The 18330-nt window shown below is 42.5% G+C and overlaps 1 protein-coding gene across 4 annotated transcripts in view; it reads right to left on the bottom strand.

Annotated features, from left to right (window-relative positions):
* Window positions 1–17661, bottom strand: part of magi3a (membrane associated guanylate kinase, WW and PDZ domain containing 3a) — a 134578-nt gene extending 116917 nt beyond the window's left edge. For all 4 annotated transcript variants that reach the window (XM_020645969.3, XM_020645970.3, XM_065961380.1 and 1 more), the window contains exon 1: window positions 16560–17661. In XM_020645969.3, coding sequence (XP_020501625.2) covers window positions 16560–16866 — 307 coding nt within the window. In that variant the 5' untranslated portion in view covers window positions 16867–17661. The remainder of the gene's footprint in view (window positions 1–16559) is intronic.
* Window positions 17662–18330: the final 669 nt, after the last annotated feature.

Below are 18330 nucleotides of genomic sequence, written 5' to 3'. Positions count from 1 at the left end.
GAGAAAACACACAGGTATCAAAGACCTGCACACACTGACGCTCCTGCTGTTCTCATGCTCATCTGAAATTCACCGTTTAAGGACTACACTGATCCTTTTTCCATTAACTTTGATAAGTCGCATCCACTCGAAATGTCTGCCTTCAGTTTGCAAAAACATGCCAGTAACTGTACGACTGTAGAATTCTACTTCAAGGCGGCGTTAGTTCAGTTGAAAGCAGATAAATAATCCTGCATAGAACATAAAAGCTACTTGAAATTTCTAGTAGCGCAGTAGTCATTTCATCACCTCTCTATGTTTTTGAGGAGGCATCAGTGTGCGCAAGAGACATGAGAAAACATATGAAATAAACAGATGTATTTAATCTTGAGATGTTTTTGAGTCTTTAAAGACATAAAAACAAGCTTTAGCACAAAGATCTTGAGGACAAGTATCTAAAAAGCAAAAAGGAAACACACAAAACAGACTCAAAACTGCTAATATATTTTTTTACAAACTTTTGTTGGGGGTAGTAAGGGAAGAGTATAAAGCAGGCTTTCCATCCTCGGGGTCCCGAAATTCAAATGGCGTCACCCGAATTTTGTATTTATAGATCAACCAAGAAATAAACAATATATTAAAATATAGTAACAGGCTACTGTGGGCCATAGGCTATGCCAAAACAAGAAACTTGCAGATTCTCTGTCTGTCATGCACTGTGCAGAAATTCCTTCCTCTGTCCACAATAATCTACAGGAAAAGTCTAAATGTGGTATAAAATGTATGTTTACCTCCAACACAGTAGGTGGGCTACTACATAATTGAATTCAAAGTAATTTTTACCATGAAGTTGACTGTGTTTTGGATGTCTGGGGTCACCAGAGTTTTGGGAAGTGAAACTGGGGTCATGAGCCATAATGGGTTAGAAACCACTGTGGTTGTTTCCGTTTTGCAATTTTGAGGAATGCAAGTTTTTAAGTGCTGAGACTAAAGCTTAACTTGAAGTAAAAGGTATAAGAAACAAATTAGCCAAAACAGAGGACGAAGATTTCTGACATTTTATCTTTATCCTTACGTTTTTCACTTTATTGCCAAGTGCAGAAATTCCCTTAAGACTTATATCGAGCACCTACAGTTAAACGTTGACTCTAGTACCCAACAATTCAACTGTATTCAATCAATCAAACTTTATTTATGTAGCACCTTTCAGACAAATTAAATTGCAGTTCCAAGTGCTTTACAAGAGTGCAGAAAAGTTACTGACGAAAAAGTAGTTTATAAAATCATCATCGTCATTGAGAGACTAATGCACACCAATAACAATTAAAAAATATGTATAAAAATGAAAAAAATTAAATATGACACATAAGATATTAAAATTAACACACAGGAGAAGAATATTTTAAATAGTAGTGGGATAAAAGCATTCTGGAAATGCTAAATGAATAGACTATCTTCAGCCTCTTTCTTTTTAAATATGCCAAGCCCTAAATCTACACAGATCATGGAACAAAAAAATGAAAAGAAAAGAAAAAGCTTTATTTCCCTGTAGCGATGATGTGTCTGTGATTGTCGGAGACTTCGAGTTATAACAACCCACTGAATGATCATGATAATTCCTATTGGTCTGTTGGGTCTCATCATCATGGTCACAGAGGAATCCTGCTCATCCACCAGCTTCACTGAATGTGTGACTCACTGTGACGTGATTAAGTCATCGACTGCGTCACAGCAAAACTGCTGCAGCTTTTAGGTCACAATCAACACCCAGTGAGAGCCTCTCCACGCCTGTGACGGAGATCCGACGCCTCAGCTCTTTCCTTACACATCGACTGGCATTGAAGTAGCAGAAGGACAGAAAATTATACGACAGTGTCACTTACTGTCGTTCATTTGTTTTGAGTGCTTTCCCTTTGCTTGATTTTTATTTCCTCTGACTCTTTGGTGGTTAGATCTATCATCAAGACACAGAAGACAAATTGCAAACTAAAAGAAAAAGGCTCAACAGTGCTGGTGCCAGTGATAAAAAAAATCAGTAGGCATGTGCACAAATAATGACATGCTTCAACGTTTAAGCAGAGAACAAAAAACCCTGAGTGCCACTATCCTGCTAAAATATCATGTCACGCATCTGATAACATCACAAAACTTTTAATTCAAACTGCTGATAGACGGTCTTGTAATCTGGGTTTTTGCTTCTCATATCCTGAGCTGTGAAATAACAGGACAGAAAAAGATATGAGATATTCCCTGCCTCATTTGAATGCTGCAGAGTTAGCACCTTCACGTCTCACAGTCATATTTACAGAGCCTTTACAATTAGTATAAAACACACACAGCTCACGTCACACATTGTGCTATGTGATCTGAAAAAAAAACAGCACGCAGTCTGCATGTTTGACTGAGGAGGGTGTATTTCTTCTCACTCCCACATGTCCAGTCTGGAGCCGTCTCGTGCTAAACCGCTGTGAGGGGTCATGCGGGTCAACAGGCGGCTGGGTGGGCTGTCACAAGGAATCTGAATTTCATCCATCCCTTGTGCATGTGTGTTTTTTTTTTTGTGTGTGTGCATATGTTGAAGCCTGTGTCTGCATTCCGTTTTTTCCCTCTAAACTTAGACGCCACCTGATGTGTTGAATCAGTGTGAGCTTTGCTGCTCTGCCAGCTCATAAGGAGTCCCCTGACACACGGCCTCTGTGGCACACACACACTGCATGCAGCAACACCATCCCATAACTAGACTTGTTCTGGTACCTATACTAATACTGGTAAGGGCATTGCACAAAATTCTGGATCCTGTGAAAAGCGATTCCCTTTAGGCCCCCTTGTCACATCTATGATTATTCATTCTGGATCATTTTTACCTGAGGGCTTTAGGTAATTTATCCATTTTTCCCCCAAATCTGAGTATCAGTATGGGCGTCCAATACAGCCCAAATGCAGCGTCCGATATCGGCATTGATGTCAGTAAATGCTAACCCTGTGCAATGTGCATTCACATTACTGTATATGTAAACTCTGCGTAATATAGCTGTATGCAATCACACCAGAACTTTAAAGTTACAGGCTCTCAATTTTGCAATCAGTACCTCATAATCACTGTAATACACTCCTGCACTTTTGCACTTTAATGCTAAGGCACTTTACATCCCATATCAAGCACTTTAAGCACATTAACTCTGAAGGTCCCTTTATCCTGCTTTGTTTAGAACAGCCACTTTTTGTGCTTGTATAAACCAGTCTCTGTGAACTAATGCACAGATTATGTTGCTGTTTTGTCATTACTTGTTGTTTGTTTTTTTTTTGCTTGTCATTGTGGTTTTATGTAAATTTGTATACATGTGAACCACCAACCTGCCAAGGGACTACAGATGGAAATCATCCAATGGCTACATATATTTTGTATCATGCTTATGTTCATTTTGTCCCTATTTTGGAATAAATAAATCATACGAATGTGGACATTAACTGCTTATTTAATTAGCCTTATAGATTGATTCATAAAGGCCTGATGGCATCAGGTCCATCAGGTCACTCAGGATGTTTAAACACTCCTTTTTTTTCTTACATCTGAGTAGTAGAAACAGGTCGTCCATCAACATTACAGTGACACCAGTTTGACTGCATTCCTCTTTAGCGAATGAGCAATTTGACAGTGTTATTCTTTGAAGATGTTTCCTTGTGATAGCTCGACTGGAATGACAATAGGTTAAGAGACCACAAGCCTGCGCTACCTTGAAACCACTTTTCATTTACAGGAGAGAAATATGATGAGTCCCTGGCGTACCAAAGACGGGACTTGAATGATGCTTGATGTTTTTTTTTTATTTTGTTTTTTTTATCTCTGCATAGAAGAAAGACACACACACACACACACACAAACACATAATGGAACAAAGACGAGGTGTATCAAAGGAACGTCAACCAAAGTAAAGATCACTTTCAGAATGAAGCGAGGCATTTTGTAAAGACTGAAAAAATTAATTGAATGTTCTTATTTCATTGAGGCAAGTGTTCCTCTCTTTGGTTTCGTTGTATTTGTTGAAACATGACATCAAGGATGCCTTTCATCGACAAAAACAACACAATTTGGAGGCCTGAAATTTGAATGAAAATTGCCTCGACGGAAGAAGCAGCTGTCTTCATACAACAAAATACAACAAAATATTTAGGGTGATCTCGAGGCAGGGAGAGGTGACATGGGAACAATGCTAAACGTCTGCCAGAACGAGCACCTGTTGGTAACAATATACCGGTGGAAGCTTGTACGAGTTGTCACTGTGTACACAGTAAATCCAAAATAACTGCATTCCACACATGATAATCATTCCCAGATGAACCCTCGGGCCCTCCTGCGAGACAAACACTCGCAACAATGAAATCATTTGTCAAAGCACTGGACCAGACAAAAGGAATGTTTCTAACCATTACCGGTTTTGACTCGCTGTGTAATTGAACCCCAACGATACTGACACTTTGCAAATATTCTCCGCTGGAGAGAAGAAGTGTGTTCCAGTGAACGGATGTTATGACCGGATAAATTGTTCTTGTTGAAGCGGTTGTTGGAATGAAACCTAGAAAAATGACAGCCAACAGCTGAGTGAGCCAAAACCAATGACAGTGTCTGTTGGGCAAACACAACATGCCAGAAAATGCATCGACAACAACGCAACACTGCTGAAGGAAGGTGATCATGAGGACAGGAAACTCAAATAAAGCGTAGGAAAAGACTGCTCTGTACATTCCAAACTTTGAATACCAGGGCTCATTAAGGGTCAAGGTTGAAGGGTAATAAACAAGAAGTGTTGGCTTAAATAAACGCAACATGCCCGGGTCATAAACCCTGAAGCAGCTGAAGGGGGTGCTCCATTCTTCAAACCAGGACTGACAGAAATCCTCTTTCTGCCTATAAACAACAGAATTAAGAGTTTTTTTCATGTCCTCTAATCGAAGGCTGAATTTGAGTTTTTGGTAGCAGCTGATCATATCTTGGAGTTTGCATGTTCTCCCCTTGCAAGCGTGGGTTCTCTGCAGATACTCCGGCCATCCAAAGTCATGCTTGTTAGGTTAAGTGGTGACATTTCCAGTCGTGTTAATGTGAGTGTAGCTGGTTGTCCGTCTCTATATGTCAGCCATGTGATTGACTGGCGACCAGTCCAAGGCGTACCCTGTCTCTCGCCCCAATGACTGTTGGGATCGGCTCCGGGAAGACCGGTATAGATAATGGGTGGATGAATGATCTTGTCCTCAGTGTGTCATTATCTTCTAGGCCGAAGCAGATGTAGCTGTTCGATACAAAGCTCTGTCTGATGATTTAAATTGGTTTTAGTTGCGCACTACACCTCTGGAGTCCAGAGGGGTGGCCAGTGGTGGAATGGGCCCTCTTTTAAATATGATTATCTGGTCCTTGTAAGTACTATTTCTACTACTACTCAGATCTACCACATTTTAGATCTCGGACAAATCCAAATTGAGATTCAATTTCAAGACCAATCAAGAGCACATCTGCATATATCAGTCATTACCTGTGAATGGCCTGATTTATGACATTATTATTGTACTAGAATGCAAACTTCTTGATTAAAATGTGACTCATGACTTGACTTAGAGGCTACTAATTACTGTGATGAAAGAGGTGCATGGAGAAAAACCTTTACTTCTTTTATCATGTGGTTGCTTTGTGGGAATATGGATCTTTGAGATTCCATTAAAGACAGAAAGGTCAATAGATTGATGAAGTACTTTATTAATCCCGGAGTGGAAATTGGATTATATTAGGAGCAAAAATGACAAGACATAAATCTTAAAAGGAGTCCCTAATATTTCCATGTTTCACATCTCATGCAGAGAGAACTCCCACTGGTCTGCTCTTGGCTCTGACAAAGTCCTGTGTATGTAAATCTCAAATCTTGGTCTTGGTTACAACATTTCTTACAATTGTGTGGCTCCTTTGAACTCCAGCGATTGCATCGCTGCAACACCAGGATAACAGTTCGACATGTCCGTCTGCTTACTTTAAACACTGAGTTACACACATGTGATCTCTTGTGTCAATTTGCTCGAAGACCTCGGAAAGCTGGCGACAGCTAGGTATCAGCCAAAGCCTGGGGGCATATTTGTCACTGTGTGAGTTTTGGCCTTTTAAAAAAACATTGGCTAACACAACAATGAAAGCACACATACAAGTGTGGAGAGTGCAAGCCCTCTTGTCATTTCGGTGGCAGAGGGATTGTGCAATTTGAGTCCTAGGATTAGTTTACTGGTGGAAAATAAGTTCATGAGTAAAATACTGAAAAGGCAAAATGTCAGAACGGATACAAACACAGGTTACTGTCTGCTCCCCAGCATCCCCAAAGGCTTCATTAATAAGAGCTGTGAGCCAAATACACTGTAAGCAAGACGTCCTCGAGGTGTCCTTGACTTTTCATAAAGATCAGGCTCTTGAGCGCATGCAGCAGTTCCGGATGCGCCGGCTGCCTTGACAGGGATGAGATTGGACCCGATCAATAACCTGTTAGGGAAGCTAAGGAGCAAAGCAAGCTAAATTGGCCGGGGCTGAGATCCTGACACCCATGAATTCTAATGAGGACACTCAGGGAACCTCATCTCCACAGAGCATGACATCTCACCATGGAGGGTGGACGGGGTGCACGCGGTGCATTAATAACATGAAAGTGAGAAGATGGCTGCCTCCCCCTCACACGTTCCACATCGGAGCGTCTTCAGATCGACTTTGTGTCAATCAGCGGCGCCATTTGTCTTTCATGCAGTCTGTCTGCTCGTGTTTAAAGAGCATTAAACAACCTCTGTTTAAACTGATAATGCAAGCTCGATTTAACCAGTAATTACATCTCAAACTTATAAGCTGATCATGAATCAAATGTATGGTGGCAGAATGTCAGCGGAACACATTGGCAATCATTCAACTTTTTAAAATAACATCTAAAAATAGACATCTACATGAGTCAGCTAACAAATTAGTCATAGACATCATCACTCATCTCTGACTCCATTCTTGTTTTTCAAGTTGCTAGTGGCTTCAAAACGATACAGTTTCTGTTATTTTAATGGTAGATAGTATCCAAGAAAGAACCAAAGCTATTCACAGTTTGATTCTCGAATCTATTTAGCGTCTCATAGAGACATAAAAGTTGAGTTACTTTCTCTCACAAACAACCAGAGACCAGAGGAGGTGACATCAGAGGAGACACTGTCTGAATTACACAAATAGATTCTGTAATGAAACAGAGTTTAGTTTCATATTCTTAAAAACAAATCAAGACATTTTTCAGTATGTGGAGTCTAGGACTTCTGTTTTTTGTTGCTGTGGTAACTAAACATGTATTTTAAAAATGTATTTTTCATAGTATTAAAGCAAAGTTTAAAATTCTGGTAGCATCACATCCCTACATCAAACATTCACAAATGCATGGATGCTTCGGTCCTAAAAATCCCTTATTGCCTAACTTATCAACAAGAACAAATTCACTTGATTGTCTCTGAGATGGACGCTGTCCTAACGATTCTCTTGGAGTGGCTTGGCAGAAACACCAGTCTGGAGAGCAGAAGGTGCCACGGTAGCAGCTGGCCGAGTTGGTGCTTTTACCGTCGAGGTGTGTTTTGAGGGCGATTGGCTGCCATTCCTCTTGATACGAGATCTTGTCATTGGCACGAGCAGAATGGGCCGAGAATCGATCCTTCGAGGAGGAGTTGCTCGTCTAAACAGCTGAGTGGGCTCCACTGGCAGAATGAGTATTGACGAAGACCCATCAGCCCTGGCACGGGGCCAAGTATGAAGTACACCCATCGAGGCCCCCGAGGTTGAACTCAGGGATTGAGTCTTCTCTACTGATTTATTACCCTGGATGTAAAAGACGATCATCCCAACTGGAGGAACAAGAGGAACGCACAAGTCCACATGGCAAGACAGAGCAATCCATCTCGGAATTATCTCTTTGCTTCCGGAAAATAAATCCTTAGATCAGCAGAAGAATAAATCACAGAACCACCTCCACATACTCCTTCAACGTCAAAGAAAAGAAGGAGCAAAGTTGCAGAGAAGATTCTCCAAAGTATGGTAAGAAAAAGCGCCCTGTCCGCCTCCATGTGTGCCGAGTCTCAAAAGGAGACCAGAAGAGGAATCTAATTGAGAAGTGCCTTAATCTTTCATTCTCACGCATGCTTGCACAAACATATGCAGGCAGCTCACACACACTGGTTACTTGCAGACAGGATTGGAAATACCAACTCGGCGTTAAGTCTGAAATAGCAAGTGTTGGCTTGACGGAGAGTGGGAAGGATCATTTCAGACAGCCACAACAGAGAATCGATACTATCATTGTGATTAATGGTAACAAGTCTTATTATTGCTCTCTCATCTTCTTTGTCCTGCTTTCTGCCTCTCCACTCCACTGTTCCTTCTGTAATTCTTGCTCCATCTCAGCTTTTCCTCTTCATCCAGTTGTCTGCACTCCTTCCCTCTGTCTTCTTTTCTCCAAACCTGTTCATCATTTTTCCCCCCAGTTTAAATCCAATACATCCTTCAAAAGAGAATACCACTATGAGGAATTTGTGAGGCAGTGATGTGCCAGCTGCCTCTCCTCTCTGATCCCCTTTTATTGCTTCTGCTGCAACACCACAGGGGATGTTGCATACAGAGGCAGCCAGAAACAGTCACCAAATGGGCTCTCCACAGAGGGCAGGGAGTGTGCATCTGGAGGAAACTCGGTTCAATCAACTATCAGATCATCTATCTGCTGTATCCCCTCCGTCCGGCCCTGCATCTCCGTATTGATTTACAATGGATCGCTTCTGACAAAATTTGAACAAGCTCACTCTCTGATACTCACAGCTACACAAAAGGAACATCCGGATAGTCCATTGACACTTTGTCAATCTGCTCTTCAACTCATTAGCAGATTCTGACGATGGTGCATTTCTGCCTAAAAGCACGCCCTCATCATAATCACTCATCAGGTCAATGCAGCGAGTGTTTGTCTTTATCAGGGGGAACAAACAATCCTTATCAAGAATTTGGCACGGTAAAGGACATGAGGGGGAAAATCCAAGCAGCAACTGCAACCGGATGCTAAAAAATGAAACCTATGCAGATCTGCAAATACTGTAGCTCTTTGAGTGTCTGGCTGTAAAAGCAGAGGAATCCCCATTAGGTCTCATATTAAAACTAATACAGTTATTTTTACGGCATAAATAAACATTTTTACAGCCTGGTTTGGGCTAAGAGTTATGCATACATTGGCGAATAAGAGCGTGGCTTATTTGACTGATGAATGGATGCATAGAAGCTGTTTGCCATAAAGGCTTAATGCCTGCTTCAGCTCAACCTTTTGCCTGTTTCTTGATTGATCGAATGTTAGATAAGATACAATTTCCACATGGCAACCGCCATCATTTGGCCTCAAAATGCTTCGTCAGAAAACAATGGGTGAGGTCAGTGAGACTACGTCCATGTTTTTTATACTGTCTATGGGGGGGGTGGGGGGACAACAGTATAGAAACGTGAAAAGTGCCTGACCATCACTGGGCCATTTACGCTGCACATCTATGTCAGCTTCAGGCAGTAATGGAAAGTTTTGCATTTCTACCCTGTATTTTTTTTTTTTTTTTTTTTAAATGGGGAAAGAAATCCCTCACATTTAAAAAAATGTAAAGTTTTAAAGTGGTGCATAGACTGTCACTCCTTTTTACTTTCTCTCCACTTTAATTAACAAGACAAGTATTGTCACAAAAATACCCTCAAGCCATTTTCACAAATAAACTCCTTAAAATACCTGGAAAAGTTTACCTGGCTGTTCAAATATGCTCCTCACAGCTCGAGACTATCCCTGTCAGACGGGAGGGGGGGGCCAGTCTTCTGAGTTTTATGCATCATGCAGAAGTAACAGTATAGAAACGTCACTTCCCTCCTATTGGCCCGAGGTGAATTCTCCGGAGAATATCCTGCAGCGTTCTCACATCAGCCCACTGGGAATTGCTGCAGAAAAAAATACTAGGGGCAGCCAGACCCCCTAGTAGACCCCCCAAGATGACCTGTATTCATGTTGTGCATCATGATGTTATTGTTCCTGGTGATTCAGGACCTGCCATGCTCTGGTCTCTGTTATGTATATTCACTGTTAAGAGGCACAACTCGGCTTATCTCGTGAGGGATAAACAGCTGCAGGGAATTGCTTCCTGTTGGAAGGGGACCAATTAGGAGTCAGGCCGATGAATCACTGAGGAATCACATTGTGTTTGTGTGTGCATATCTCTGAAGAACACCATCCCTTCCCACAAACAGAAACCTGGAAACACGGCGGCTGCTGCTGCTGCTGACAATGCAGCACGGCCATTCAGCGGGAGGCAGTCTTGGTGAATCAGCAGGCACTCATCTTCACTGCCTTTAAAAACATGCCTGCCAAGTCATGGTGCCTGGCAGTGAGAGGTATGGCTCATTCCAGAGCGCTATCTTTGTCGCTGGCACGTTAGTTCTGCAATGCAGCGGAATGGTTGCAAGGTAGCAGGAAGGATGTCCGTGTCAAGAAACATCTGGGGCGGAATCGAGTTCCAAGACAATAAAAGTGTGCAATCATATTGAGCAAACTTTCATTCACTTTTTCCTTCATTAATTCTCCCCTCTCACAGGGGACTTTCTTTCTTATGCACTGCAGGAGAAGGAAGAAAGAAATGCAAGACAGGCAGAGAGGGAGGTAAAAAAAACGCTGTCACATGGAGGCGCTTCAATTTGGGAGATTGGGAGGCGGTACATGGCTCCCAGTTGCAGAGGGGGGAAAGGCTGCTCCACAGAGGTAAAGAGTGGAAGAGGCAATGCTTTCGTATTCAGAGCAGTATTGGCATCTGGGGCCCTCAGTATGCTCGTCCGCCTGCACTGCCGTCCCTCGCTGCCGACGGGCTGGCGGGGATGGAGGGCGGAGAAGTGTGACAGGTTTTGGGAATGAGGTGGGAAAGCAGCCAGTAGTAGCAGGGTTCGATGGCTGGATGTCACATCAGGTGTACAGCTGAGGTGTGCATGTACTCTAATAAACCCGCAGAGGCAGCAGAGAGATCAGAGAGAGAAAGGTGCACGGAAAAGCTGTTCACACTTTGAATACTGAATCTAATTTATGTGTAGAGCTAAATAAGGAGCATGAAGAGGAACAGGTTTCAAGATTATTTTAATCTCAAGATCCCAAGATTGTAGATAATTTGGAGCGGTTTCTTGTAAGAAATGCCATCGAAAAATGTTGCTTCTTTAGGGTTTCTAGCACTCTCTCAGAGCATAATGAAAGGGTTGCTCTCCGGTGCCTGGCGAGGAAACTTTCACCTACTTCACAGATAAATTCGGAGACAAACCTGCGCCTCTCAGTAGACGCAGAAATGACAAAGCCAGTGAGCGGAACAGAAGTTACATTTACCGTTTGGGGAAAGGCGCGTCAGAACCTGAGAGATCCTGACAGCTGCTCTCAGCTGGTTTTTTAGAGCAGCTTAGTCATAGAGGCACTGACTGCACCGTAGGGGGAAACCACATTAACACAAGACTGGGAGCCTACTGCTCTGCTGCTCTGCTGATGGCAGGCATATGAAATGTTACACTTAAAAGTTACAACAGCTGCGATAGTGTCACTTAAAAAGAAACTAAGATTGCCATTTTGGAGGAAAAGAAGTCATAAATAAGCACAAGACTTTTTTTTTTCCTAAATCGCAATCCACCCAGTGGTAGCATAACAAATAATTGGTGACATTTTGTTTTTGCAGGATTTTTCACTTGTCTTAATTTGAAGAGTCTTTTCAATCAAACGAGCTCTGGTCTGCATGCTATGTATCCCATCACATTTTGAGCAGTGAAGTGGCTGCTTGTAATACACGATTTACATACGGGTGAATTTTCAGTTACATCAGGTTGGGTGCAGTGTGTGTGAGGGTGGCGGCTGGGTAATGATGGCACGTATCTTGGCACACTTTATATTTAGACTTTTAGTTTTTAGAGTTTAGAGTTTCTCCTCCGAGCCCCCTTGGATTGTTTTTTGCATAACGTCTGAGTGTGTTGATGTGGACCATAGACTACTAGGCATCAAGGGTTTTCTCATATTCATTTGTTGAAGTCCTACAACACAAGAAGATATATTCAATTTGAATGCGGGGTGGTGCAAACTCTCACTTTCTGAAACTGCTCCATCCAGCAACATGTGTAAAACACTATTGGATGCAACAGGTTCCTCCGCATTCTCAGGTGGCTGTCAAGTTGCATTATGGGAAATTGTAAACCGCATTGTAAATAACCAAACAATGCAGCAGCAGACAGAGAAAGGTTGGAGGGAAAGTAGGTACATCAAGAAGGTAAATTAGAAACACTTCATAACAGAGGAACTCCAGAGACACACTGAACATCACAGGTTGGTTGTGTGTGCGAGTGTAAGACGATCGAGCAGGGAGAGAGGAGGCTCCTTTGAGAATGTCTCTGCCGAAGAAAGCCAAACAGGTGGAATACAAACACCCACTCAATTATTCAAGCTTATTGTTACCTGGATTCCTTATGGCCTCTTTTGTCCTCGGGATAATTTTCTGGACTCTTTCAAGGACTGAAATCTGCTGGAGAATTCTACATAATTTAGTGTTTCTTTCATATTAAGCCCCAAGGAAGGTAACTCAGGTACTTGGGGTATCTATATACAGTATCTCTGTCCAACACCAAAATGATAACAAAAACTGCTACTGCAATTTTTGATGGATTAGTTCCTCCTAAGCACCTGTCCATTGATCATTTAAATAACAGAGATTGTATCCTCAGAAACATTTCTTTACCACTTGTTTTAAAAGTATTGAACATTTTGACACCTTAGTATAATCCAGTTTTTCTGTTTCCACTGCAGATAATGTAAAATAGCAAGTTTCAAATGCCTTTACATTAAAGGTCACATATTATGCTAAATACACATTACCATGTTTTTCAAACATGAATATGTGTCTCTAGTCTGTCTGCAAACCCCCCAATTATGAGTAAAGTCCATCCTCTGTCTTTTTCCTGCTGCACATTTCAGAAAATTTGTGCTCAAACAGGCCGTTTGGAGATTTTCTCTTTATGACATCACAAAAGGCAGTAACTCCTCCCCCAGTTGGGTGACACTCCCACAGCTAGGTGTTTGTTCTGCCTTCTGAGTCGGCCTTCTCACCTTAAACAATAGGAAATGGTGCAAGAAAGGACGAGCCACCCAAGCCCTTCCAGAGAGGGGGCGTGGTCAGACACAGCTCATTTACATTTAAAGCTACAGACACAGAAACAGCCTGTTCTGAGCAGGGCTGAAATAGAGGGGTTTGAAGGCATGATCAAATACAGAATTTTTTAATGCTAGTTTTACAATGAAGTCCATAAGAAATCATAAAACTTTTTTTGACAACTACATACGCACACTTAACCCTACAGTTTACATTTTGACCTGTGATAAGACCAACTCGACCTTGCCCTCAGACATTTATTCATCCACTTTGCTCAGATATAATCTCCAGAGCAGCACTGTAAAATATTTACCATGGTCATCTTAGACGATCATTATCATCATTTATCTCCCTGAGAAGAAAAAAAGAGTTTTGAGAACTCTTTTCACAGCTTCCATTAAAGACCTGATTTGTGTTTCAAGGGTGCTCGGGGACGTGAGAGCTAAATGCTTCATCTATTAGGCTCTCTGAGGCAAAAAACAAGCAGATCCGAGTCTGTTTACAGCATCAATCAATGAGCTGCCTACTCAACAAGTCTCTAGGATCTGTATACGCCTCGACTCTCAATGGTCCCCCTTAAGGTTACCGCTTCTAGCCACGGTGCTCTCTAAGGATCGGAGGTGCATACTGAGTGCATCGGCTGGTCCCGAGCCAGAGGACCACTTGAGGAAAAACTTGTGTTTTCTGTCCTGAATGTGGGGCAGAGGAAGCATCCAGAAGTCTTGACTGTAGTGTAGTGAGCGGGGCGGACTCATGTTTGATTCAGAAGCAGCAGCTGTGATTGCCAGGTCAGGTAAATGCAATTTGCGTGGGAATGAATCACTAAAGGGAGTAGGATTCTGAGGAAAGATGGTGCAATATTTATACATAGTAATCTAGTGATGGAGTGGGGGGACGGAGGAAAAGTAAGAATGAAATAAGTCAAATAAAAAGGAAAGGAGACACTATAGACGAGGGGGAAAGGCAAAATGTGATGATGAGGCATTAACCGGCTGTAAGGGGAAGATAAAGACAAACTGGGCAGCGAGGAGGGAGGGAGGGCGAGTGGGAATATCCAAAAGGAGACAATGAAATAACGTAAAGTCTTGGCTTTTAAGCGGTTGGATTTTTTGTTTCAAAAAGTATTCTTTCAACACAATCCACTCAAATTAACTCAAAACTTCCACCTTCATCCTCACTCCCAACTAAAAGTTTACAACCACACCATGTCGGCTAACATCCGATCTTGCCCGTCAGCCCACCTCAGGCAAGCAGCAGCCATCAATGATAGATGGAGCATGAATTAATCATGGGGTTGGGGGGGACAGATACACAAACACACAGTGAGGCCCCATAGGGGAACAACTAGGGGAGGTCTCACTGTGTGCTAAGCTAAGCAGCCTGCACACATTAAAGTGGAGCTCCAGTATCACTTAAACTAACATTACACAACACAAGGTCAGCAGGATATGTTACGAGAACTTGTGAGTGTTGTGGAGATGAGATAAAGCACTTTAAGCCAACCTTATCCTTAAGTACAAACAGCATAAGAAACTTAAGTGTCGCTGCTCTGGTGTGTTTGAAGTGCTAATATAAGTACTTATGTGATGCATTAAAGAAAAGTAATTCACTGGATTAACACCGACACTATAACAAATTTTTATCAACAATGTGATGAAGGCTGCAATAAATTGTGAAACGTAATGTTGGTAAGGAAATATAACTTAATTTAAAGGACCAATATGTAAAAAAATCTACTGAATTAAATCACAAACGTACCTAACTTCATCAGACGTTAAAGAAACATGCTGTGTTTGTAGTGCTGGCTCCTCTGACAACAACGCAGCAGCCAGTATGTCCTCCTTCTAAGTTTCAATTGCGGCCCAGAATGGTTTTTATTTGTTTGGACCAGACGGTCATAGAAACTGTGAGTTAAAGCAAAGTTTATTTTTTTATGCTTATGCAAAGTTTGCTTATTTATCACAATGTCGTTATCTCAATATTGAAGAATGTTATCACACATCTCATATTTATCCTCCTCATATCTTACCGGCCTACTGTTAACGTCGCCCTGTCTCAAAGAAGATTAGAGGTGAGGTGTCAATAACGTCAATGTAATCACAAAACTTTTATCAAACTGTCAGGTGCTTACAGGTTATACAAAAAATAACCACTACCACAAATCTTAACATTTAAACCGTGGTTTAAAACGCAAAAGTGAAAGCTTCCTAAGCAGAATTTTTAAAAATGCAATCAATATAATCATACATAAGTTATTATTTTGTGTCAAATTATTGATATCTTTGGTAGATTTTTATGTGAAAAGCAAAATAACTGTGAGCAGGTCGTTGTATCTATTAGAATAATAAGCACATTTTAGATTTATTGCAACACTACTTTTGGCTACATCCCTAATATGCAGGCAAACGTGAAGCAAAAGTCGTGACAGTCATGGTGGTCATGGTGTCACCAGGCGGGCGCAGCAATCTCTGGGATTTGATGAAATGGACCTGATTGATTCAATTAGACTTCTTGGACTCACCTCAACTGCAGCAAGCAGACTGACACCGCCTAAGCCGACGAGGCAGCCATTAATAAATCCCTGCTAAGTGTTTGCCGAGCACTACAGCCAGCACGGCCTCTATCACACACACACACCACACACCACACACACACCACACACACACAGAGTCTGACAATATGTTTAGAGCACATTTAACACACTCAGTAGGCATGAATGTGTGCCATAAAGTAGCACAAACTAATTGCCAGTAGGTCAGGTAATTACTGACATAAATCCAGTCAACACACTTTGAGCTTAGTGTACTGACAGAATACACAGAAGTGTGTGTGCGCCTTTATGAATGTCTTAATTTTAAAACCCATGATCGTACAGAAAACACTTGTGCATGGATGACAAGGTTACAAAATAAGTTTGGACAAAGACCTGCAAGCTTAGTAGTGCAGTGCTTCTGCACTCATGGGCACTAAGAACAAACATTCTTAAGCACAGTCGGTATCTCAGTTATGTTGTTTGGCAGCATTTACACTGCTGCAGCAAAGGAGCAAATGTTCTGTGTGCACATGTAGGAATAAGAAGGAGGAAAGCAAAGAGAGACACTTTGGAGATGAAAACACTAAACTGATGAACTGAGTGGCTTCTAAATATGAATAAAAACTGCACACACAACACATCTGATCTGTCATCACATTGCCCTACAGGCACACATGGGGCTCAGCTGTGAGGCTGCACCCTCAAGCTCCTCTTACCAGTCACACCTGTCCCAAGCATCTTAATCGTGAGCTTTTAGAGCACTTTACACACATGACAGCTTTGGTTGTGAATGTGGTGTGGGGTGCAGAGTTGGAGGTGTTATGAGGGTACACACCTGGCTTCACAGTCTTCAGGCGGATGGGCTCCCGAAAGTGCCGGACCACAGCCAGCGTGTCCCGGTTGGTGAGTCCGCTCACCGGAGTGCCATTCACCTCCAGCAGCACGTCCCCGCTGAAGGGAAACCTCCCGACGTGACAAACCAGCGCCTCCGAAACTATGTGTCCGAGGTGCGGGAACTCTCCCAGCTCGGCGCCGCCTCTCACCTCCACCACCGTGATCAGCTCCCCGGAGCCCCCCCACGACACGGTGCACTCCTGGACTTTGGCGGACCAGTGTTTCTTCTTCTTGAGGGTCTTGGACATTGTTGGTTGATCTTGTAAACCTCAAAAAAAAAAAAAAAAATGGAAGTCCAAGAAACGATTGACCGTCAACACTGCTTCTGATCCTAAGACGCAGTGACGCACGGGGAAATCATAGCAGGTTTACAGAAGTTGAGGCAGATTTGTGGTGTTGTATTCCATAATACTTCTCAAAAATATCTTCTATTAGATTTAACTCCTTCAGTTTAGGATCGATCCTTCCATTGATTTACTCGAGCATCACCTGCCTGTGACCGGGATGCGAGATCAGCTGCGTCAGTGTCGCATTGAAGCGGAGAGTGCTGCTTCTGATGCTGGGGCGTCTGGATCCCACACCCCAGTTCACAGCAGCAAGGACTTAAGAAGCAGCACAAGAAGAAGCAGCAGCAGCAGCAGCGTCCTTCAAACCGTCAAAAAAAAAAAAAAGCCCCGATACAACAGAGCAGGACGGATTCTGTGAGCCTCCACACAGTTTTTACGCACCACAAGAGCGCGGAGAAAATATTCCTCTTAAGACTTCCGAGCAAATCGGATAACACTGCCCAAGAAAAAAAGAGTTCAGACTAAGGCAAGAAACTTCAAAAAACTGATTTCCAACTGGGGGGGAGAAAAAAAAAAGATTAGCCAGCTGTTTGGTATCCCTCCGCTCTTCATCCAAACCTTTCCGAAGAGGCAACTTTCCTCTGCGCACCTGTCCTCGTCTCGTACCCTCCTCCCTAAGTGTTGACATCAGCAAAGGCAGTCCTTGGAGACGGAAAAACATAGCCTACCTGTCCCTCCTCTGAACCGGGTTGTTATCTGATCCTTTCCACTCCGAGCTGAAGCACGGCGTCTGTTTCTCCGTCACGCCCTCTCCCTTTGCTTCTCCAGAGTGCACGGCGGGGATTTTTTTTTATTTCTGCTCAAAACCTACACAGCAGCATGAAACAGACGTGATCCGATTAGGCTTCACTCCAGAACTTTTTTTTTTTTTTTTTTTTCAAATCTTTTTCCGTGTTGCTTTCCTGATTGAAGAGGTGTGCGGCCAATCAGAGACTGGAGGCCGGTCATAAAAGTCTCTACAATGAGCCAATAGTGGCTCTCAAGAGGCGGGTCTTCTTGTGCTTGGGAAGCGCTGGGTTTTGTTTCCATGGTGTGTTTAATAAGGCGGAGTTCCGGAACACAGTGGGACTCAAAATGTTTTATACAAAGTTCATAACAGTCCACCTACAGTTTGCGTAAAGTTTGTGGTTATTCTGTCTACAGAGATGAGCAACTTCTTTTTTTAATTTATCTTTTTTGTTGTTGTTCTAGCTCCTACAAAAGTACTTGGAGGACTACACGCAGAGCTCAAGGGAAGGCGACTTGCTCCTGGCGATTTCTTGCACAATAGCGCCCTCTTGTGGTTGTTACACTCAGAGTTTAGCACCACCTGTTACCAAGCACCATCAGTGCACCCTGTATGAATACATGTATTCATACAGGTTT

Source organism: Labrus bergylta, chromosome 12 (assembly GCF_963930695.1).
Source record: "Labrus bergylta chromosome 12, fLabBer1.1, whole genome shotgun sequence".
In the NCBI taxonomy this organism is placed as follows: domain Eukaryota; kingdom Metazoa; phylum Chordata; class Actinopteri; order Labriformes; family Labridae; genus Labrus; species Labrus bergylta.
The sequence above is the reverse complement of the archived record's forward strand: the minus strand, read 5'-3'. Positions and strand labels throughout refer to the sequence as shown.